Source organism: Ramularia collo-cygni, assembly GCF_900074925.1.
Source record: "Ramularia collo-cygni strain URUG2 genome assembly, contig: RCC_scaffold06, whole genome shotgun sequence".
In the NCBI taxonomy this organism is placed as follows: Eukaryota; Fungi; Ascomycota; class Dothideomycetes; order Mycosphaerellales; family Mycosphaerellaceae; genus Ramularia; species Ramularia collo-cygni.
The window spans coordinates 717,507-738,356 of NW_019716260.1; the positions used below are offsets into that span (position 1 = coordinate 717,507).

The 20,850-nt window shown below is 52.0% G+C and overlaps 11 protein-coding genes; 3 read left to right on the forward strand and 8 right to left on the reverse strand.

The window, feature by feature from the left end:
* Positions 1 to 6: 6 nt before the first annotated feature.
* On the reverse strand, positions 7 to 2,473 carry RCC_04646 (uncharacterized protein; the record flags this gene model as incomplete). XM_023769924.1 has 2 exons in its annotated part: positions 7 to 2,073; positions 2,252 to 2,473. 2 exons carry the CDS (start codon positions 2,471 to 2,473, stop codon positions 7 to 9), a joined length of 2,289 nt encoding a protein of 762 aa, XP_023625692.1.
* Positions 2,474 to 2,922: 449 nt separating this feature from the next.
* RCC_04647 (probable Mitochondrial ATP synthase epsilon chain domain-containing protein) lies at positions 2,923 to 3,290 on the reverse strand (the record flags this gene model as incomplete). XM_023769925.1 has 3 exons in its annotated part: positions 2,923 to 2,979; positions 3,064 to 3,178; positions 3,259 to 3,290. 3 exons carry the CDS (start codon positions 3,288 to 3,290, stop codon positions 2,923 to 2,925), a joined length of 204 nt encoding a protein of 67 aa, XP_023625693.1.
* A 285-nt stretch (positions 3,291 to 3,575) lies between these two features.
* Positions 3,576 to 5,034, reverse strand: RCC_04648 (related to cytochrome b-c1 complex subunit 2, mitochondrial precursor; the record flags this gene model as incomplete). XM_023769926.1 has 3 exons in its annotated part: positions 3,576 to 4,516; positions 4,566 to 4,740; positions 4,792 to 5,034. The coding sequence occupies 3 exons, from the start codon at positions 5,032 to 5,034 to the stop codon at positions 3,576 to 3,578; spliced, it is 1,359 nt and encodes a 452-aa protein (XP_023625694.1).
* A 318-nt stretch (positions 5,035 to 5,352) lies between these two features.
* RCC_04649 (uncharacterized protein) lies at positions 5,353 to 7,447 on the forward strand (the record flags this gene model as incomplete). XM_023769927.1 has 4 exons in its annotated part: positions 5,353 to 5,361; positions 5,434 to 5,490; positions 5,549 to 6,313; positions 6,365 to 7,447. The coding sequence occupies 4 exons, from the start codon at positions 5,353 to 5,355 to the stop codon at positions 7,445 to 7,447; spliced, it is 1,914 nt and encodes a 637-aa protein (XP_023625695.1).
* Positions 7,448 to 7,698: 251 nt separating this feature from the next.
* RCC_04650 (uncharacterized protein) lies at positions 7,699 to 8,672 on the reverse strand (the record flags this gene model as incomplete). XM_023769928.1 has 2 exons in its annotated part: positions 7,699 to 8,595; positions 8,664 to 8,672. 2 exons carry the CDS (start codon positions 8,670 to 8,672, stop codon positions 7,699 to 7,701), a joined length of 906 nt encoding a protein of 301 aa, XP_023625696.1.
* Positions 8,673 to 9,861: 1,189 nt separating this feature from the next.
* On the reverse strand, positions 9,862 to 10,257 carry RCC_04651 (related to cytochrome-c oxidase assembly protein; the record flags this gene model as incomplete). The annotated part of the gene is made up of 1 exon (XM_023769929.1): positions 9,862 to 10,257. One exon carries the CDS (start codon positions 10,255 to 10,257, stop codon positions 9,862 to 9,864), a length of 396 nt encoding a protein of 131 aa, XP_023625697.1.
* A 2,585-nt stretch (positions 10,258 to 12,842) lies between these two features.
* Positions 12,843 to 13,185, reverse strand: RCC_04652 (uncharacterized protein; the record flags this gene model as incomplete). XM_023769930.1 has 2 exons in its annotated part: positions 12,843 to 12,924; positions 13,022 to 13,185. The coding sequence occupies 2 exons, from the start codon at positions 13,183 to 13,185 to the stop codon at positions 12,843 to 12,845; spliced, it is 246 nt and encodes an 81-aa protein (XP_023625698.1).
* A 735-nt stretch (positions 13,186 to 13,920) lies between these two features.
* On the forward strand, positions 13,921 to 16,227 carry RCC_04653 (related to 6-phosphofructo-2-kinase 1; the record flags this gene model as incomplete). Its single annotated transcript, XM_023769931.1, has 1 exon — positions 13,921 to 16,227. One exon carries the CDS (start codon positions 13,921 to 13,923, stop codon positions 16,225 to 16,227), a length of 2,307 nt encoding a protein of 768 aa, XP_023625699.1.
* A 511-nt stretch (positions 16,228 to 16,738) lies between these two features.
* On the forward strand, positions 16,739 to 17,533 carry RCC_04654 (uncharacterized protein; the record flags this gene model as incomplete). Its single annotated transcript, XM_023769932.1, has 1 exon — positions 16,739 to 17,533. One exon carries the CDS (start codon positions 16,739 to 16,741, stop codon positions 17,531 to 17,533), a length of 795 nt encoding a protein of 264 aa, XP_023625700.1.
* A 44-nt stretch (positions 17,534 to 17,577) lies between these two features.
* RCC_04655 (related to phosphatidylserine decarboxylase proenzyme 2 precursor) lies at positions 17,578 to 19,019 on the reverse strand (the record flags this gene model as incomplete). XM_023769933.1 has 4 exons in its annotated part: positions 17,578 to 17,714; positions 17,778 to 18,333; positions 18,415 to 18,600; positions 18,699 to 19,019. The coding sequence occupies 4 exons, from the start codon at positions 19,017 to 19,019 to the stop codon at positions 17,578 to 17,580; spliced, it is 1,200 nt and encodes a 399-aa protein (XP_023625701.1).
* A 511-nt stretch (positions 19,020 to 19,530) lies between these two features.
* On the reverse strand, positions 19,531 to 20,271 carry RCC_04656 (uncharacterized protein; the record flags this gene model as incomplete). Its single annotated transcript, XM_023769934.1, has 1 exon — positions 19,531 to 20,271. One exon carries the CDS (start codon positions 20,269 to 20,271, stop codon positions 19,531 to 19,533), a length of 741 nt encoding a protein of 246 aa, XP_023625702.1.
* Positions 20,272 to 20,850: the final 579 nt, after the last annotated feature.

Below are 20,850 nucleotides of genomic sequence, written 5' to 3' on the forward strand. Positions count from 1 at the left end.
CTAACATTACTGCGCTCTCTCTTTAATTGGAGGAATCACCCACCACTCGTGATATCGCTTACCAGGCGCTGGAAAGTTGACCTCGATCAAGTCTTTGAGCGCACTCTTGCCGCGGTTTCTCCAGATGCGGGAGAGCTGTGACACCGTCACAGTAATTGCCACACACACTGTTTCCAGGCTCTTCATTTCCCTTTTCCACTGCTCTTCCGTGCCGAGGTACTTACCCTCTGCTGGGGACGTCTGCTTGAGTGCCGTTAATTGATCCTTTGTCTCCTTGATCATCTTGGTAATAGCATCCATCGTTGATGGTAGCGAGGGCTTTTGACCAGTGCTCACGAGACCGGAGATCATCTGTGTCTTCATCTGGGTGAAGTAGTCAAGTCCGGGCGCACCGTCGTTCACCATGCCTAAGAAGGGCTTCATGCGTGCTTCGTACCGCAATTGGGCATCTTCGTAGGGCTTTGCTTTGGTGTCGATGATTTCATAATGCTCAAGCATGGCGTATAGTGATGCGAGAGAAAGGGACAACAAGCGAGTGGCCATTGTTCTGCGGCGTAAACTTCCGATCCACGCCTGACAAGACTCAATGTAAAGGATATCGCTGTTGGCGGCGGACGGATTGCTATCGGGGCCCGATGTCAACGAAATCAGGCCCCGACTGCGCGCCTCGACAACTTGCTCCAAGGCCTGCAAATGAGAGCCTCTCGCCTCGGCGTTCGCTTCAAGCAAGATATACATGTTACAGATCTCGCGTGGAAGGTAGAGATCGGTCTCGAAGCCGAGCTGAATCGTCCATTCCAAGATCTGTAGCTTGTGATACCGTACCCATGCTGCCAGTGGGGAGTGCGTGCAAGCCTTCCCCGCTTCATCCAAGAACCGTCTCGGGGCGACTATGTTGTTGAGATCCTCATCCGCCGCTCGTGCCGCGGTCTCAAACTCATCGAGCAGAGGAATTGCCTGTGTGAATGTGCGGCGCATGCGGCATCGATTCTGACAGACCATGCGGTAGATGTTCAAATACTCTGTAAACATCCCAGACATGAAGCTTTCGATGATCCGCGATGTCTGATGTCTGACATCGGTGGGTACCTCGATCGAGAACGCCGCCGGATCGGCCACAGGATCTCCGCAAAGGACCATGTCCCGGATGTCTGTGAGCATCAGATCGAAATGTGAGACTTCTCCCGCGACGTTCTCGTCTGACGTCAAGATCTCCTGCATCTTTGCTCGTGCGAAAGTGTTGGGCAATGGGTCTCGATAAGCAAACGCCCAAGTCGCCCGCTGCAAGCAATGCGGACTCTGGGCGGTCCTAAGGGAGGTGAGACTGCGAGCAGCAACCACATCGTCGCATAATTGTAGCCACTTTTTGACCGATTCTTCCCACTGCACTTGTGGCATGGGTCTGGGTGGTGTGCTGGTGGCAAGCTGACGCTGAACCTTCTCGGAGAATGCTTCCTGGACTGCGCTCGCCAGTGAGTGATCCTTTCTTATCCGTTCGATTTCGAGTTTCAGCGATGGCCACCATTCGTCTTCCCCTTCGAATGCTTCAATCATAATGTGCCGCAAGGCCAGTCGGATCCTGAGCGCGTCCTTTATTTGTGAATCGAGCTCTGCGTTTTCCAACCATTCCACTGCTGTGCAGAGGAGCTGTCGAGATTCTTTACAGTCCATCTTCGGTAGCAATTCTCGGCCAAATAGATACGTTACAAAGTCCTCTTCCTCGTAAAATGTGTGGTCTTGGATAAGCTGCAGAGCAAGCTGGCAGCATTTCAGGACACCAATGCAGTACGCTCTAAGCACGGTGTGGACAAGGTGGTTTTCCGTAGACTGACGCTGGTCGTAACCAAAGTGGTAAGGGTACTCATTGTCGTAGGAAATGAGTCGAAAGATGTGCAGCGATGTGAAAAGGTTCTGAGACAGAGGATAGCCGTTGTGCAGATTCATCTCTAGCTGAAAGATCTCGTCCATGATCCAGAGTACCTGGCTAGCATCCAGTTCGCCACATACATCAAATTCGGGCTCAAAAGAGTCCCCCTCGGGTATACAACCACTGTCCATTTTGGGGTCCATGATCTGGAAGAGTAGGGTCAGTAGATGTACTGTATTTCGAGGAGACTTGGCAACTGAAGATAGTGATTGRCCAACCACAGTGTACATATTTGTACAATAGGCGCAAGTGAGCCTCTTCGACATATCTTCGCATCCAAAGAGATGTGATAAGCCACATCTGTGGGCGAGGATATTGACATACCTCCAGGGCTCCGACGGCCTCGAAAAGAGTAAAGTACTCATCCTTTATAAGCTCGCCGGACTTGAGCTGCTTCGATGTTGCAATGAAAAATTCTGTTATGTCTCTCGTGCCGCGCGTATATGAGGACGCGGGCTTCTGTCTCATCTGTTGGGCTTCCAATCGCAGTCTGACTTCTGCAATAGAAGCTGCTGCTGCTAAATCTTCGCCACTGTTGATGCTCATCTTGATCTCGGCGCCCTTATCAGGGCTTGATCTGCTCACGGCAAGATCGCAACGGCCGGGATTCTGACACTCGCTGTTGTGCCAAAATCAGGCATTTCGAACAAGCAGATGTCACGAGTTCAAAAGGTGCGTTTGACGGACTTTTATTTGTAGACACAAGGGTGGGAAGTTGAAGCCTAAGTCTACCTTGGTAGATGCTGGGGTACAAACGTCTTGGCACGTGCATGACTATGACCCTCGGACCATGACCATGATCAAAGGCGAGCTTCACGCGGATGGGACAGCACTCAGTATGTGCACATTGATACAGAGCTTGACTGCGGATCAGCATATTTGGTGGGCCATCATTGCTTTTCGCCCCAAACAATTCTGGTTTCCTGCTTCCTGCAGCCCATCATCCTTCACTATCTTCGCATGTCCTCCGCTCCCCCAATGTCATGCATTGCCCTCTACTGGGGAGTCTCGGCGCTAGTTCCAACATTCTGCATTTCCTTCTGCTTGCCGTTCTGTGTCAATCTAGTCAGCATAATCCTTTGCCATGTCCCGCAATTCCCATCAAAATCCCCCCTCTTCTCGCATCATGAACGCACCTCCCACTTGGCAAATCGCAACTCCATCTCTCCTCTCCTCTCGGCCTTGACTCTCTGCTCTTCCTTCAATGAGCGGCGCACCACACGCGACGCGACGGCCAGGTAGCGGTTGTAGCTGTGGAAAGCGCTTGTTAGTACACCTCCGCGGCGATAATCCGGAGTCTGCATGGCGCGACGAGGGGCGCAGGGACGTACGTGATGCCAGCAGCTTTCCACGCGGAGCTCATGATGTCTGATGTAGTGRTGATTCGGACGTTGAAGTGTTTTGGCTGTGCAGAATACCCGAAGATCGTGGGGAGTGAAGTATGAAGTATGAAGCACGGCAGAGGTGGAGTGAGGGTCCGTGCGCGCATTGAATGGCAAGGAAGGAACGCATTTCCACTCAAGACAAATACGTAGGCAAATACACAGTACATAATTGTACGGCWGAACATGGGGTGCTTTGTATTGGTACAGCGTACTATCTGCGACAACACACAATGGAACCCTTTCTATCGTGCGAATATTTACACCTAAACTTTCAATCCGAGCTCTTCCGCATACGGTAGCGCATACAGGTCACCGACAGTGCTGACAGAGGCTCTGTTCTCCAGTGCCTCCTTGGCGGCCTGCTTGACCTTCTCAACGGTAACGCCATCTATCGCAGATGCAACCTCTTCAATTTGGTATGCCTTGCCATCGCGGACCAAGCCAGCACCGGTGAGCGCAATGCCACCCGCAGTGCTGGCACCGTACTCGAGTTCCTTGAACTTGGCGAGTGCCTTGGCCTTGTTGAACTCCTCCTCGGTGATGCCTTGCGCAGCTGACTTCAAAGCCTCCACAACCTTGGGTGCAGAAGCACGAAGGTCCTGGACGGAACCCTTCAAGCTAATGGTCAGGAGACCGGCATCTGTGTATATGTGGGACTTGGTGGAGATGTGCATCAAAGGCGTTTCCGAAGCAGCCTTGGCCAGGAGGGAGAAACCAGGAGACCACTTGATGCTTGACTCGCCGCCGAGAAGAGATGCGAGAACAGCAAGTTCAGGCTTGTAGAAAGAACCAGTAGAAGAGCTTGAGCCGGTGAAGCCAAGAACCATGGCGTTGCCACCAGCGTGCGCAATGCGCTCCTCACCACCGTAGTACTTGGCCTGCTCCGACTTGATCTCAGCTGCCGCCTGTGCTGGGACGTCGGTGAAGAACTCCCCGACCCACTTGTYGAGCGCACCGTCCTCGACACCGTTGGCCACGACAGCAAAGTTGGGCTTGGAGTATGCGGAGGCGCCGTATTCGGAAAGGGCGTCGACGTCCAAGTACTTCTTGAATGGGGTAGACGAGGTTGGGGTGACTGGAATTCCTAGGCCGCGGTGGAAAGCCAGTGCGTGAGCGCTGTCCGTGGCCAAAGACAGTGGGTTTCCGAGGTGCTTCTTCATGTTGAGCTCCATCAATGGCATGACCTCCTCGTGAAGAACGTGGGCTGCAACTGTCTCAGCATATGTATTGGTATCCTCATCACATCTACTCACTCTCATATTTTGTCATGGTTGCTACCTCGGCGAGGAGTTCGAGGAAATAAGGCAGGTCATCGCGGAGGAACTTTGCTCCTACAACGAGGTTCTCGCGGGTGTGGTAGTTGTAAAGCTCAGCGCCGAGGAGCTCGGACTCGCGTTGTATCCGTAGAGCTGAACGTCTCTCGGTGTTCTACATCATCCATTAGCGGATACGCTGGATGGGCTTTGCGGTGCTCCTCACCTTGAACGCGAAGCGGTCCAACCCCTCTGCCAGACCAGGAAGGAATTCATATCGCGTTCCAGCCTTTGCGACCAAAGCCACGGTCGTTACAGGGCCGGCCTGGTCTCTGCTAGCGATCTTGATGCCATTCGCGTCGCCGGTCTTGTATGCAAAGGATCCCGAGGCAGCGGCGTAGTTGCGGGTGGATTGCAGCGTCGCCTGGCGGGCGATAGTCTGCCGAAGGGCAGCGGTGCGCGAGAGCATGATTCGGTGAGGCCCTCAGCGGGAGTAGAGCTGCAGTAGAGGTCGGGCAATGGGTGCGCAGGTGAGGATGGAACACATTGAAGTTTGGATCGAGCAGCCGGAACACGAGTGATGTGATTGGCTGCAGTCATCTCGCAGTCACCCAACAGTGCATGAACTTTCACCGCAGCTCGGCTTCGCATTTACTTTAACTATTCTTTCTTATTGTCCGCCGTGCTGCTGCTGCTACTAACACGCTTGCTTGCTACTGCATCCATGCGTCGACCTCGAATCCGATAACAACACACCTGAACGTGAGAGGTTCAGGTTCACCACGAAATGGCAGCGGTATGGACGATATTCCTCTCCCGTCGCCGGGCTCCCCGCAGTGACTGTGACTGACATGTGCCACCAACGCAGCGACTCCAGGAACTCTGCACGATCCTGGTAGAAGACGCCTGCGGACAACTCTGCTCAGTATGCCCTCTCTGTGCAGCCGCATTCGCCGTCTTGAGCTGCACTAACATCCTCCGAGCAAATATTCGCTGCACTTGCTGAAAATGGCCGGCTGTCGCGAGCACAGCTCCAACAAATCACTCGCACCCGCGGCAAACAGTTACGCCGCGCATTGGTCGTCCTCTTGCAGCAGCATCTCGTGCTCTGCCATACCAGCGAAGCAGGCATCACCCACTATCAGGCCGACTGGCGCAATTCATACCACCTACTGCGAGCGAATCGGTTGAGATTTTTGGTCGAGGATCGCTATGGGGCTGGAGCAGCCAAGATTGTACGCAACTTGATTCAGTTGGGACATGCACGGATTGGAGATCTAGCCCGGACGTTCGACTTGGAGGATACGGTTAAGCGTGACAGCGGGGTGGAGGGGTGCAATGGGCATGTAAATGGCGATGCTAAGGTCAATGGTTCAGGGCATACCGCCGGCAAGATCACCACACTCGGCCAGTTCCACGCCACTCTTCGTGCGCTTCTCCGGGCAGGCTTCTTGTGCAAATTCGGGAAGAGGAACTTCACACCAGCTGCAGACTTGCAAGCCGAGATTGAAGAAGTCATCATCAGCGAACAATTTCCCGATCGAAAGATCACTGGTCCCAAAAAACAGGCCGAGTTCAGAATCGCCGTCAACAACCTCAAGCGAAAATGGCGAGACGCCGAAGAGTTCTCCGAATTCCGCGATCTCAACTCGAATGGCTCCGTACCGGGTAGCTTTGCGAAACGTGCAAAGCTCAATGGCGGCAAGTCCAACGGACACGACTCTGGCGAATCCGCTGCAAAGCTTCCGGTATCGTGTTGTGGTATCCCAACGCGGGTTCCCGTCGCTGACAGTGTTTAGAATGAAATGATCGTGGCCGTCAACTTTGCTCAGTGTACTCTAGCGCTCCGCAGTCATCGTCTCGAACAGATGGCAGAGTCGTACCTTGGTCCCATCACTGCGCACGTATACGGCGCTCTCCTTCGAGTTCTCGAGGGCAGAGTCAAGGCCAACGACAGAGATGCCAAAGAATTTGACGTCGAGGACGAAGATGAAGAGCTTGACTTACCCACTGCCACTACCGCAGAAGTGGGAGAGATTCTTGACCAGAGTCTCGATCTGACACAATCGATCCAAGGAGCCGCCGACATGTACAAATTGTCAAATGCGGGAGATAAGCCAAAGAAGAAACGAAAACCGGTCAATAATGAATTTGCAGACATTGGCATCAAGCAGGAAGTCGTCTCTGAATCGGAAGACGAGGACCAAGTTGGTGGCTATCAGCAGCGCCAGAAGCGTCTACATCTGATTGATGAGCATCTGAAGCTCTTACAGGAACACCACATCGGTTTCTGCAGAAAAATTGGCAATGCTGGAGGCGGCGAATGGAGAGTCAACTTCCCGGCGCTGACCGACACCCTCATCCAAGCCGACATTGACACGGTCATACTGGCCCGCTTCAGCAAAACGCATATAAGAATCGTCCGTCTACTACGAGAGAGAGGTCGGCTGGAAGAAAAGCAAGTTGCCGGATTTTCCATGATGCGTGTCAAAGACGTGCGCACCATTCTCACCGAGCTCCAATTCGCTGGCATTGTTGAAGCGCAAGAACTTCCCAAAGATGCCGGTCGTGTGCCCAGCCGCACGATTTTCCTGTGGGCATACAATCCAACCCGCGTGTCCAGCATGTTGCTTCAGCAGACATATCAAGCCATGGCGCGCTGTCTAGCCCGCCTGCGAGTGGAGCGTGAAAACTACAAGGGTGCCATTGAAAAGGCGAAGATGATTGGACCGAATCAGGAAGCGCTCAGTCAGATGGAGCGAGAGACACTCATGCAGTGGCGCGAGGTGGAGGAAAAGTTACTTGTGCAGGTACAGCGCATGGATGAGTTTGTTGCACTTCTGCGAGATTTCAGTGGGAAGGATACCTCGTTGACGTCGTGAAAAGGATACCCAAGGTCTGAATGATTCATGGATGAAATGGGATATGGGGACATTGCGACGGCGTTGGTGGGCATTTAGGGTGTCATATATGCTTGCCGATGGAGGATGTCTCTTCATCCGGCCTGCTTGATCTTTGAGATACCACTGTATAAAAAGCCTGACTGGTGTGATTCTGACTTCATATCTACATGTTTGCTCTGGCTGTGCCGGGTATCTTCCGTTCATCTGCTGGTGTCGTTTCTGTACAATTCTCACCAATAATCCCCGAATTTGCCCAAGACATCGCCGCCTCGAAGTTCGCCATGTACACCACTGAGAGCTTCAAAGTGATTCGCCAATTCCAATCCTCTTAAACGCTCCTTCTCCATGTCATCCCACGTCCAATCATCGTCACCTCCAGCACCCTTGCTCACCCCAGCCAGTCTAGATCTCAACTCATTACTCATATTCTCCGCCTCACCACCCCGGGCTGGAGTTGCTGGGGTGCCTGGAGTCCCAGTACCTGACGCCTCTGTCCGTGGCGGATATCCAACACCCTCGGGTCTCGGGGGCAATAATCTCGACCTCTCCAGAATAATCTCCGGGTTGATTGTGAGCCTCCCCTTCTTAAAAACGTATCTCGACAAACTAGTCGCAAAGATATACTTTGTGAGATCCTCCTCCTCTCTCTTCTTCGCCACCGCAGCACCTCCCTTCTTATTCTTCCAGGGTTGCAAAACATATGAATCCGGTTTGATCGCTCCCTTTTTGACAATATGCGACACAACATACAACCATTTCCGGTCCCAACTCTGCACTCGTGTGAAAATTTCGAATCTTTGAAGAGGTTCGATTTGACGTTGGAAGTAACAGTTTACGGCACCCAGAGCTACTACATAGCTTCCCTTTGCTTGCTTCGTGGAATCTGGAAGGCCGTCTTGATCGCCTGCGTTTAGTCTAGCAAGGCCGGTACGGATGATGGCGCTTACGTGGTGGGCGCGGGAGACGTCGAGGTCGGCGAAGTAGGTGGAGTTGGATTTGTGAATGTTGTAGTCGCAGTCGTAGGGGGTGTTGTACGATTCTGTTACAAGAGGTGCGAAGAGGTGTTTGGGAGGTATTTGTTTAGGTTGTCGATAGATTTGGAAGAATGCTCCTCGTAGGACTCGGAACTGTGAAGAAATTTGTGAGTGAATGTGTTTTGAGGATGTCTTGGGCGAGGATTGTGTAGGCTACGTACATGCCACATTCCTGGCAGATGTTTGAGATTCACCAGCGCGAATGCTGCTGCTAGAATTTTCAACATGTTGAGACCTGCTCCAAGGTATCTTGCGACATATACGATCAGGCCTGCGGTTGCCAGCGCTCCAGCAACTGCTGGTAGTCGAGTTGTTGCGGACATTCAGGGGTCTGTGTTGTGTTGTGTTGTGGGTTGGGAGGGATGCAAAAAGGAGCTCTCCTGCTCGATGATTATCCCTTAGTCGTCGCCTGTCTTCTTTCAAAGGGGATGTTGTTTATATGGCAATGTTCTCGTATCGTCGTTATCGTTTGCGAGATCGTTGCAATCCAGGTACGAGTGCGATTGCCGAAAACATGTCATCAGTCCCGCTGCGGCGGGTCGCTTTGTTTGAGCCTCGGCATTGACATGTGAGAGACCCGACGTCTCGACACTGAACAGCAGGGCAGCATCGATTTTTCTGATGTTCAAGTAACAGGCGAACGAGAATAACCAGCACCTCGTAGAGCGGAAATCGAAAAATCGAAAATCATCTAGGTTCTTGTACTCAGAAAGTTGTGCTACGGTTGTATGAATGTTTAGAATGAGACAACAGACGGAGATGAACTTTTGTCTTGGCTTGATCGATTGTACAGTACTGATACCACCTTGTCGCCTGCCCAGAATATCCCGAAATTGAAAGTTGATGAGGGACAAATTATGTACAGGTACAGGCGATGGCGCTTCTACAAGCCGAAAGTCTTTCGCAGATCACCTAAAGATGACCACACCTTTACAGTCTGCTGCACAGCAGGTGTTTCACAGCACGTGGGACCTTCGGGGCTGTTGGTCCCCCTGCAGCAGGTGTCTATGTCGCCAGGTCTGCCCCGTCGCTGGGCCCCTCCGGAGAAGATATTAGCGGGTGAATAGCGATACCATTGTCCTCCAAGATTGAGACCGTAATGTCTAGAAAGACTTCGCCAGTTTGGGTCACGGCGATGCCAATGATCGATGCCGGCTCGATTGAGCTCGCAGAGAGAGAGAGAGGCTTGTTCGATATCCGACGAGTTCCATCTCGAAGCGTGTCGGACGATAATCCCGCGAGGAGTAGCAATTGACTGGAGTCATGCGACCGTCCGTAACATGGATTGATGGCCTCCATAAGATAATCCCTCAGCAGGTTCATCCATCATTGCCAGCTTATGCTTGCAGTATCTCTACTTCACCACAACCATCCCTTCTTTCTTGCACCGTCCTCAGCACTCACAACCTTGGTCGCCTGCAAGATCTCCGGCCTAGGATTCTCCCTCTCAGCATCCTGATGTGTCGTGACCTCCGTGCTTCCGCCCTGGGCTTCAATCGCCAATCTCCTCGCTCTCGCCGCCAATCGTTTCGCTTTGAGGACCTCTAACTCCGCTGCAATGTCTTCCCTCTCGAAAGGAATCTGATGTGTTTGTTCCTTCTTCGGCCAGAAGTCTGGAACAGCAAAGCGCGAATCGAGGTTGATGCCGAAGTAGTACATGAATCCAATGGGAAACATGATGTACATTCCGAACTTGGCGACCTCGAGGTTCGGGCCTCCTGCCCTGATCTTGAGTATTTGGCGTGCGCGAGACATGATTGTATGTGAGTGGTGGGTGGTGTTGATGTTGATGTCAGTGCGAATTGTTGCAGTCGATGATGACTTCCATTCGATGGAACGCGGGAAGAACGGGAAGAATCGCGCTAGTTTGAACATCACTCACGCGCTGTCCCTCACGCCCTCCTAGTCTCAACATGCAAGTTCATGACTACATACTTTTTCCAGMAACATGTGTTTTGCCTTTAACTCCGCGAGACTGCCTGACAATGTGTTTCGACCGCCTCTCCTCCGACCTGCTGGCTGCGTGGGAAGGCCTCCTGGGATTTCAAAGCCATGGATTGACAATGAGACTCGTTCGCCATGAGCGACCTACCTTGGGATACACGCTAGTCTGAGGCGGAACTACTTCACTGCTGCTCGAATATTGTGAGCAGGTAATTTGTTGCCAATCAAGCATATTGAATGACGAGCCAAAACCTGGAAGTCCATGATAGCCACCGCAAGGTCGTTGATGAGCGTTCACTTCATTCCTGGAGAAAGTCTTGTCGAAGACCTCATTACTCGGACACTGGTCACATGAATGAGCCGATGCATGTGCTTTATCCTGCCGCGAGAAGTAGAACAAACAAGACATTCCTCTCCTTCACATGTACCACTTCATCATCTAAAGTTCGTCACGCTCTTGCACATGCTCAKCGTGCGCCTCAGACCTGCACCATGTCGTATAAGAGCCTCTTTTCCGGCACACAATCTCCTTCCCTTCTTCATCCACCATCACACCTCCTCACGCTTACCTTTCGATAACTAGTTGAGCAATATTCATACAACCACATCCAAAACGTCAACGATACACACTCAAGGCAAATATATCAGCCGAGCTTGAAAATCTCTTCCCATCCGAACCAAAGGCGAGGGCGAGGCCGCGAGTCTATCCATCGACCTGTGCCCGTCATGTCCATCTGAGCCCACCTCGACGGTTCATGAAGCCGCCCTCACTGCTTCATGTGTTACCTCACTGGTGGCCACCACACTCTCATGCTCCAGAGTGTATACCACTCCCTTGGCTGTCCGAACCCCCGAGGCTCATACCCTACCTTCTAATGTTATCACCTCAAATCTCGACCTCGAGAAGCGCCAATGGGGCTAGTGGCCCGAATATCAACCACCGCCCCTGGTCTCAGGACATATCACCTGCGTACAGGTGTACTCGACAGTCATCAACTGCGGAGCCGGAGTCCACGCGCAACCTACATTTGCCGGCTATCCAACAGCCGTCGCGATCACAACAACCGTGTCTGCGGGTGCTGTTCCGATAACCACAACTATCACAGCTTCGGCTGYGATGAGCATCGGCGTCCTCGACGCAACTCTGATGAATCCAGCCGGCATTTCTTCTCCGGTGGACTTGTCTATGCGGATTGCATTGTCTGGGAGATTTTCGTGGTCACTAAAGGTGATAAGAGAATTCCAGATGACGTCCCGCTTCGGAACATGTTCGCGGCTGGGAATGGCTCGACGGGTCCAATTCAACGACGTGGAATTCGATCATGTGGAGCTCGATGGATTTGGAGTGTTTTGAACGGGTGAACTCGAYTTCCTTCCTTTGAGAATCGAGCGGGACGTGGTGAAGGTCTGCACGACATTGGGAGCATGAGGCGCACGCTGATGAACTAATGATTGGGTGTATAGCGTTCCTCTKCAGTCTAACCAGTGTATCAGCTGGAATGTCCGCGCAAATTTGGAAGTTGACATCTGCTGCGGAGGTCTCTATAGTACAATAATATACATACACATGCTGATCGAATGACCTGAATGGCTTCAATTATGGCGAGCACAAACTACTGAATACCACACGAACTACCCCATTGCATATCAAGATCTCACCGCTTGCGAAAACCGGCATCGTTTAACACGTTCCACATAACAAGAAGCACTGAAACTTGCCGATTCTCTCTTTGTAGTGAATCACTGACTACGCTCGCAGACAAGTTATAGCTGCAAGTACAAAGGAAGAAGCAGCCTTGCGGAAGAGACGAGTATTTGGTCAAATAACGTCTTCGTAATGGCACTGTCGTTGTTAAATGTTATGCCTGCACAGTATTATCACGCCGTGAGGTCYTCCTGTTGCTTTGGACGCATGTAAAATGTTTTTGGCTTTTGGTGAATAGTAGCATCTATAACCAGCTGCGAGGTGTGACTCTGAGTCAGACTGACGCAGAGGTCTCCCGACGTGGATCGAGATAATATGCTGCGCGGATGTCCTACGGGAGACCTCATTCCGCGGGGCATCAGTATCCGCGGAACAGTAACTTGCTTCACGTCGTAGGATGAACACGACAGGAAAGCGTGACGATGTCCAACTTGGTGAAACGACGAGCTCCAAATGCATACTGTTGCCAAGAACATGTTCATCAGCGGCTTAGAATGTATCCCTGAACATTCGTATGCGAGAACGATCAAGAGATCTTGGTACTCCCCGCGATCCCCGGCGAATTTCTTGGTTTTGGGCCGTGTTTCATGCCATGCTTCACCTGTTGATTGAGAGACACGGAGTCTCCCGTCCCTGATTTGAGAGATCGACAATTCACCGATATTGAAAGCACTGGTTCTACGGTTGCCACCTACGCAAGGTAGAATCGAACGATGCCAAGGCATATTTCAACGTCGAGACTCGACGCTGATTCAACGGAGACGCCAAGACGACTGGAACGAGGATGATCAGCGATGATGTCGGACTCCGATGTCGGGTATTTTTGTTCATGCTAGATGGATTGTGAGGATGAAGATGGGGCCGACATACATCGGGTCATCGGCTGACGTGGGAAGGAGGACGTGGTCTAGACACAGCAGGATGGCAAGGGCAAGAAGTGCACAGTTGGTGAGTTGTGATTCGGCGTGGGCGCAGACTTGTTCCAGATTGGCTCCCAAAGCGCAGGTGCGATGCATAGACTTCCGCACGTGCATGTGAAGATCCGGGTTGCGCCAGCGCAGTGTTTGGGATTTTGCGGAGGAGGATGGAGAGGATGGAATTGTCCGCTTGAGAAGGCTGTTGTTGAACCCGGATCAGGATGGGGAAAACGAGCGTAGAGTCCGTCTTATTATTGTTCTGTCATCCTGCCTTGCAAGTTCTCGTCTTGGTAGTTCTTGCCTCATTCATATTCAATCTTGCTTTCCCAAGCCCATCGCGTCGGACGCCGTGCCGGGTGCCGCAGAAGTCAAAGACCGGTAGAGTTCGCCCAACTGGCGCAGGGCACATGGCTGATCCGGAAGGCTAGATGGAAATTTAAAAATTGACCGTGGTACCGCGTCGAAGCATTCGGAGTCACCAGACTCACAAGAACGCTGCAGCACACCGCACGCAGACAGAGTGTGGAAGAGAAAGGAAATGTGGTGGCTTTCCATCTTCTAACACCCCATCAGATTCATCCTGCCTCTTGACACACGCCCCACCCATCGGCGACCTGTCGGCGCAACCCTACCAATTCCGTCATCGGAAGCCTACACAATTCCTGCCAGAGCATGGCGGAGTCGCAGTTGAACTTTTCGCACTCTTATCCGCCCCACTCCGACATCCACCTCCATCAAAACGTCCACCAAGCCGGATTGTGTTCTTGCCACGCCACTGACTTCACCGATCTGGGTCGATTTCGTCGTCGGCAGTCGTCGCAGTCGCTGCTCGCGAAGAGCAGTATGAGCAACATGGCGGCCAACAACAACAGCAGCTCTTCTAGTGGGAATGTCACGCCGGATGAGAAGGATCCTCAGCAAATGGTGGATTTGAGGAGGGATTTGGATAAGACATTCAGCCATCAATCTCGACAAGCAGAATACAGCAACAGCAATAACAGCACTCCACTACATTACACCAACTCTGCGGAACAGAAACGACAGCCGACCCAAGCGAGAAGCGGTGGATCGATGGCGGCGGCGATGAATGGCCTCATGCCGGATTATCATGGCGCTACAATGGCACTGAATGACACACCTGCGACGACTGCGCCAAGCAGCCCGCGAATGTTGGGCATGGGCAAGACCTCTGCGCCCATTTCTGCGCCCAGCAGTAACGCTGGTAGCGACTCGGCGCAAGGAGGACCCACGATCAAACTTCCCATGCCGATCCGACAAAATTCGGGAACCTCAACGCCGCGGATAAGACCCACGACGTTGGATGTTCCAGGGCTGACGAAGAGCAAGGTATCTCCAGATGGAAGGATCGCGCAAAGAGATGTCGGCGCCAAGTTGGTGGTGGTCATGGTTGGACTTCCCGCCAGAGGAAAGAGTTACATCACCAAGAAGTTGGCCAGATATCTCAATTGGTTGCAACATGATACCAAGATCTTCAACGTTGGAGCAAGGCGGCGGACAGTAGCTGGAGGTCCAAACTCTCTAGAGAAGACTCGCAGTAATACAGGACGCCGGACCTCGCATATGCCACCTCCAAATGCGGATCAATCCTCCCAGCAGGATGTGGCTCCCACGAAGGCTGGCCAGCCGCAATCCGTCGCTCAAATCATGCTTAATGGTGAGWCAAAGCTTTCCGCACCTGCCACGCCTGTGGTATCCCGCCATAATTCTACTGTTGAAAGCGCCAACGATCTTGAACGGACGCCGAGTTTGGCAACTAGAGTGTTGTCACACGACGCTCCTGAGATTGTTGCAGAGCCAGAGGACGACGAGGCGGCCATGCAGCAGGATGCCAGCTTTTTCGACCCACAAAATAAGAAGGCATCTCAGATCCGTGAGCAAGTCGCACAGGAAACGCTCGACGAGCTTCTCGACTACATTCTTGAAGGACAGGGATCTGTTGGCATTCTCGATGCCACAAACAGCACCGCAGAACGTCGCAAGATGATTATGGATCGTATTCGAGCTCGTGCGGGACCGCAATTGAATGTGCTCTTCTTGGAGTCATGCTGTCTTGACAACGATCTTCTCGAAGCCAACATGCGCTTGAAATTGAACGGACCCGACTATCGAGATATGGACCCAGCGATTGCGTTGGAAGATTTCAAGAAGCGAGTTCATGAGTACGAGAAAGCATACGTGCCTTTGGGAGAATATGAAGAAAAGCACAACATGCCATATATCCAGATGATCGATGTCGGCCGAAAGGTCATCAGCCATCAGATCAAAGGGTTTCTCATGGCACAGGCAAACTATTATCTCCTCAACTTCAATCTAGCGCCGCGTCAAATATGGATCACTAGGCATGGCCTGAGCTTGGATAACGTCTCGGGCAAGATCGGCGGCGACAGCGACCTAGCACCGGAAGGACTTCAATACGCACAATCTCTAACCCGCTTCATGAATGAGAAGAGGAGAGAATGGGATCTCAAGCAGATCGAGAATCTCCGCAAGACCCATTTCCCACCCCAACCAGGCGACGCAACGCCACCCAACCCCCACTACACTCCTCAATCACCGGGCTCTGTTGCATCCCACGATGCCGATCTGTTCGCGGAAGGAGAGCAACTAGGCTACGAATCGAAATCCTTTTGCGTGTGGACAAGCATGCTCAAGCGAAGCATTCAAACGGCACAATACTTTGACGACGACGACTACGACAGCAAGCAAATGCGCATGCTGGATGAACTCAACGCAGGAGTCATGGAAGGCCTTACATATTCCTGCATCTCCACCCAATACCCGGATGAATTCCGCAGCCGTAAAGCCGACAAACTCCACTATCGCTACCCCGGACCCGGAGGGGAGGGATATCTCGACATCATCAATCGCTTGAGACCCGTGATTGTGGAGTTGGAGCGCATGACGGATCATGTGCTGCTCGTCGGTCACCGTAGTGTGGCGAGGGTGCTGTTGGCTTACTTCCGGGGGTTGGGAAGGGAAGAGGTGGCGGATTTGGATGTTCCGTTGGGGATGTTGTATTGTTTGGAGCCCAAGCCGTATGGAGTGGACTTTCAGGCTTATCGGTGGGATCGTAATGATCAGTGGTTCCATCTTGTGCCGGGGTTCGAGTTGAAGAGGGATGTGGATGACATGACTTGATGGGGTGGATGAAAGGAGGGTAAGTTTTCTGGGATGCGTCTTGGGATGATTGGAGCAGGGATTGTTACGAGTGGAAATACCATTGACGGGAAAGAATGTGCGAATGATGCTATGCGATGCGATAAATGACTCTCGTTTTTGGGGGATAAATTGGGAGTTGGTAGCGAAGAGGGATGCATGATGTTAGCGAGGCGTTCTCCTTCTTTCTTCGGGAGAGGATACATTGTATGTCTACCGTGTGAGGACTAGATTAGAGAGGGCGGGGTTGAGTAGGTTTTTTAATAATGATACTGTTGTATGAGAACTGTCACAGTACAACATTGTCTTGTATTCGATAAAAGAGGCGGAAAGCAGCGGCATATGGGGTTATTATTCGACGCAAGGGTTGATCGTTCATCCGGAGCTAAGGTACATTAGAAAACCCTAACCCTAAAATCCATCTTGCCTACCTCACCTTAGTTTCCTGAACCCGCTTCACCACGACCACCACCACCCCAACATTTGATCACAAATGGACCTCCTCCAATCCGTCCGCAAAGAAGGTTCCCGCGGCGGTGTCTCCTTCTCCTGGGACGACGTCCGCAACGCCACGAACCGCGAATCCTACCTCGGGCATTCCCTCAAAGCGCCCGTGGGTCGATGGCAGAAGAACAAAGATTTGAACTGGTATGCGCGCGCCGAGGACGCAGATCTCTCCGTCACGGAGAGAGAAGAGAAGGAGAGGGAGAGGAAGAGGGAGGAAATCAGGAAGGTGAAGGAACGAGAGGAGGATGAGATGAGGAAGGCGATGGGGTTGCCGGCTTTGGAGAGGAATGCGAATGAGGTGCCGTTGGGACTTAGTAAGCAGGTTGGGGCTGTGTTGAAGGAGGTTTTGGAGGATGATGATGGGGAGGGGAAGAGGTCTTTGGGGGGTGAGGAGAAGGAGAAGGAGAAGTCGAGGAGAAGACATCGGAGTCGGAGTCGGGAGGCAAGGCGGCATGGAGGAGAGGGGGATAAGGGGGATAGGGTGGAGCGGAAAAGGCATGATCATCATCATCATCGTGATGAGGAGAGGAGGAGACATCGTTCGAGATCTGGCGAGAGACATCGAGAGAGGAGACATCGACATCGTTCACGTTCGAGAGAGCGGGACACGAGACAGAGATCGCGCAGCCGAGACGGAGGGCAAGATGGGCACAAATCTCGAAAACATCACGATGAACGACCTCGAAGTCGGGACAGAGACAGAGACAGGGCGAGGGATCACAAACGCCGCTCAAGATCAAGATCTCCCTATCAGGACAGACGGAAGAGGGATGACAGATGATATGTCCACCAATCAATCAATCAATGCGAAATACGAATTCCAGTCTACTTCAACGGACCCTCTCCGACCCTTTCCCCAACTCTCACCAGCGTTTCACAAACCTTCTCCGTCGAATTCTTCACCAAATCATCATCAAGCACCACCTCTCCCTCAGGATATAGCACAATGACCGTGCTGCCTCCTACAATTACAAAGGACAGTCAGCAGTCTCTCAAACCAACTCCATCAGACACATTGTACTCACCATACTGGAACCAACCCAAACACTCCCCTCTCCGAACCTCCTTCCCAACAACATTCACCCCATAAACATACCTCACACTCCCGACCAACATCGCGCCCACAGCAACAATCGCAACCCTCCTCCCACTCCCCTTCCTCTTCAAGACCATCACACTCCTGCGATTCTCACAAAAAACATCCAATGTCCCTTCCTCACACACAGCTTGTGGATTCACCGTGTAATAAGTACCATCGATTTCCGTGATGCTCTCCACAATCCCATCGATAGGAGAGTGCCAACGATGATAGTCTTGCGGAGCCAAACGCGCGATGTTGATGGATCCTGCGGAGAATTCCTGGGCCAGCGATGGAGATTTTAAGAGAGACGGGAGGGAGAATCCGAAGCCTTTGATCCAGAATTTCGTGGCGAGGGTGATTGTCGGGAAGACTGTAAGGCGGCAGTCTGCCGGGCTGGATACCACATGAGGGATGGCGGGGGATGTGATGGGTCGTGCGGAAGGTTTGATTTCGCGGGCGAAGAAGGCGTTGAAAGTTGGGTATTTGGTTGGGTCGGGTTCCTTACCATCGTAACGTTAGTTATTGAGAGACCGTGGAAAGGTGGTAGGATGATGGAGGAAGAATGTTTCGATCGATCGTACCTTCAGGTCCGACAAAGAATCCTGCAATCCAAAACTCTCAATAAACGGTTCAATATGCTCTTTACTCTCGGGCTCATCATACATCTTGCCCATCTTCACACTTTGTTCCTTCAGCATGGCCTGTGTGCGTTTCCAATGCAGGGCTTTTTCCTGCTCGGTTCCGTAGTAGAGGAGATGCATTCCCAACTGTCACAATCCCTCATCAGCTAAACAAACCAGGATCCACATCTTTGTGCCAATCGTCTGGGAACAGAACGAAGGGACATGATGACGACATGGCTTACCCGAACATAAATGCTCATCTCCTCGAATTCCTTCTCCCCACTCTTGCGATGCAGGACATAATTCCCCAAATGCCAGGCCGTTTCGAATTCTTGCAATGAGTTATAGGGAAAGAGAGAGCGGAGCCAGGCGTGTGAAGTGTCCTTATTCGCGGGAGCATGGAGTTGCTCCTTTGGGTCTGTGGAATGATTGGAAGTAACGGAAGTCGTGAGGGTATCGAGAGCTGTTTCTGTTGCTGTGAGGTGTTCTTGAGAGAGGGAAGGTTTGTTTTTACTGCCGGTGGTGGAGGAGGCAATGGGAGGCGTTGATGGTGGAGATGCCATTCTTTGAAATAGGGTTGATAGGTGGGGAGAATGGAGGGTGGWATTGAGAGGTGAGGTGAAGTTGAGGTCCACTAGCTGCATGTACATGTACCTACCTGCTTTAGTTGATTTGTACGACTGCTGATGTCAAGATCGATCGGCAGTTCGAATAGAGAGGGTTCCTGCCCAGAGACCTGAAGCGTGATTCTCTTGATTTCCCCCCCTACATAACGCGAGTGAATACCTTACCATTTCGGTCGGCATATTCAAACCTACCTACTTCCATGTATCTTCTCTGCAAATACGTATGYAGCCTTTCGAGAATCTCCGTTCCACATTAGAGAGACGGGAAGACTCTCAGCTCTGGCATCCTAAAGTTCATGTTCTCCAATCTCATCGATTCATACCCTTCTATGCTCGCAGCTCCGTAGCGACTTCTATCGAATTAGTAATACGGGATTACACCTTCCACCCATTGGCCTCACTCCCGTAATGACCTCAGCGTCCTGTTTGCCACCTCAAACCTACGATCTCAAATAAACACACCTATGAACCCAACAAAAGCAGCTACAACCCCCAATCCCTCCGGCTTTGCCCTCCCACTACCTCCCGAATCACTACCACTACTTCCAGTACTCACACTCGTAGCAGACGTAGCACTCGCGCTCTTAGAAGTCGTCGTAGTAGCCGAACCACCCATACGAGTGGTCAAACTCGAACTCGCCTTCCCACTCCCGCTCCCCGTCATCGTAGCCTTCACCAGCTTCTCCATCCCCGCCGTAATCCTAACCCCCAAAGTCACAACCTCCCACCCCTCATAACTCTTCGTACGAAACCCCGGACCATTAGCCCCTTCACCGCCCCAACTCTCCACACAAATCGTAGCACGTATATTACAATCCTGCGTCATCGTAGGTATATCCCACCCATCATCGTACGCTGCAGCCGAGAGATCCATGTGCCAGGTACTAGGGCCATGGATTAGAGTCAAGTAAGGAGGTCCGGATGTACATTCAGTTTCTTCATTTTCATTCTCACTCTCACTCTCACTCTCACCATAGTCGTTGGTGGAAGAGGGAGTAGAGGGAGGCGGACATCCTAGAGAGAGAGTTGTAGCAATGGCATCCGCTGCTATGACACTCGCTGCGACGGGGCCGTCGTTGTAGCCGTAGAATGGAAGGGAGAGGATGGTTTGTGGTTGTTGTTGTTGGGCTAGAGAAGTAGTATTGAAGAGGGAGAGTAGGTAAACTGCAAGTGTTAATCGAGTCGCCATCTTTTCGTTTATTAGTTGACTTTGTTGCTACCTCCTTAGCTGATGGTTTCTCGAATCTCGCGGGAGATGATGATGACGAGATGATGTGGGGGTAAAAAGACATGGAAAGCACTCATAAAGACTCACTTACTACTCACTCACTCACTCACTCACCGGTCGCACGACGCCTCCTCTGATAATAACGAGGGCTTGAGACGAAGGATTAACAACCGCGTGAAGTACGAAGTTCGGGACCGAGCCACGGCTGAGCCAAGGCTTTTCCTCAGCCACGTGATCGGATATGATCCCCGGGGGCCTTCCCGATCCGTGGTCGGCCCCGTTCATTCCACCTCACCTCGTTTTCACCTCGTCCCGTCGTTTTACCATTCCCTTGGAAAGCAACATACGAGCACTCACTGCCAGAGCATCTTCGGCCATTCAAAGATCCCGACCATGCCTCCTACTTTGTGACGGTACAATCCGACCGTCATTTTGCTTCGCGACAGGACAATCGAACAGGGGCGCTGATAGGACTGGAAAGATTCAAATGGCATCGCAAAATCATCCCTCAAACTTGAGAAACTGGGCGTAGGCGACATC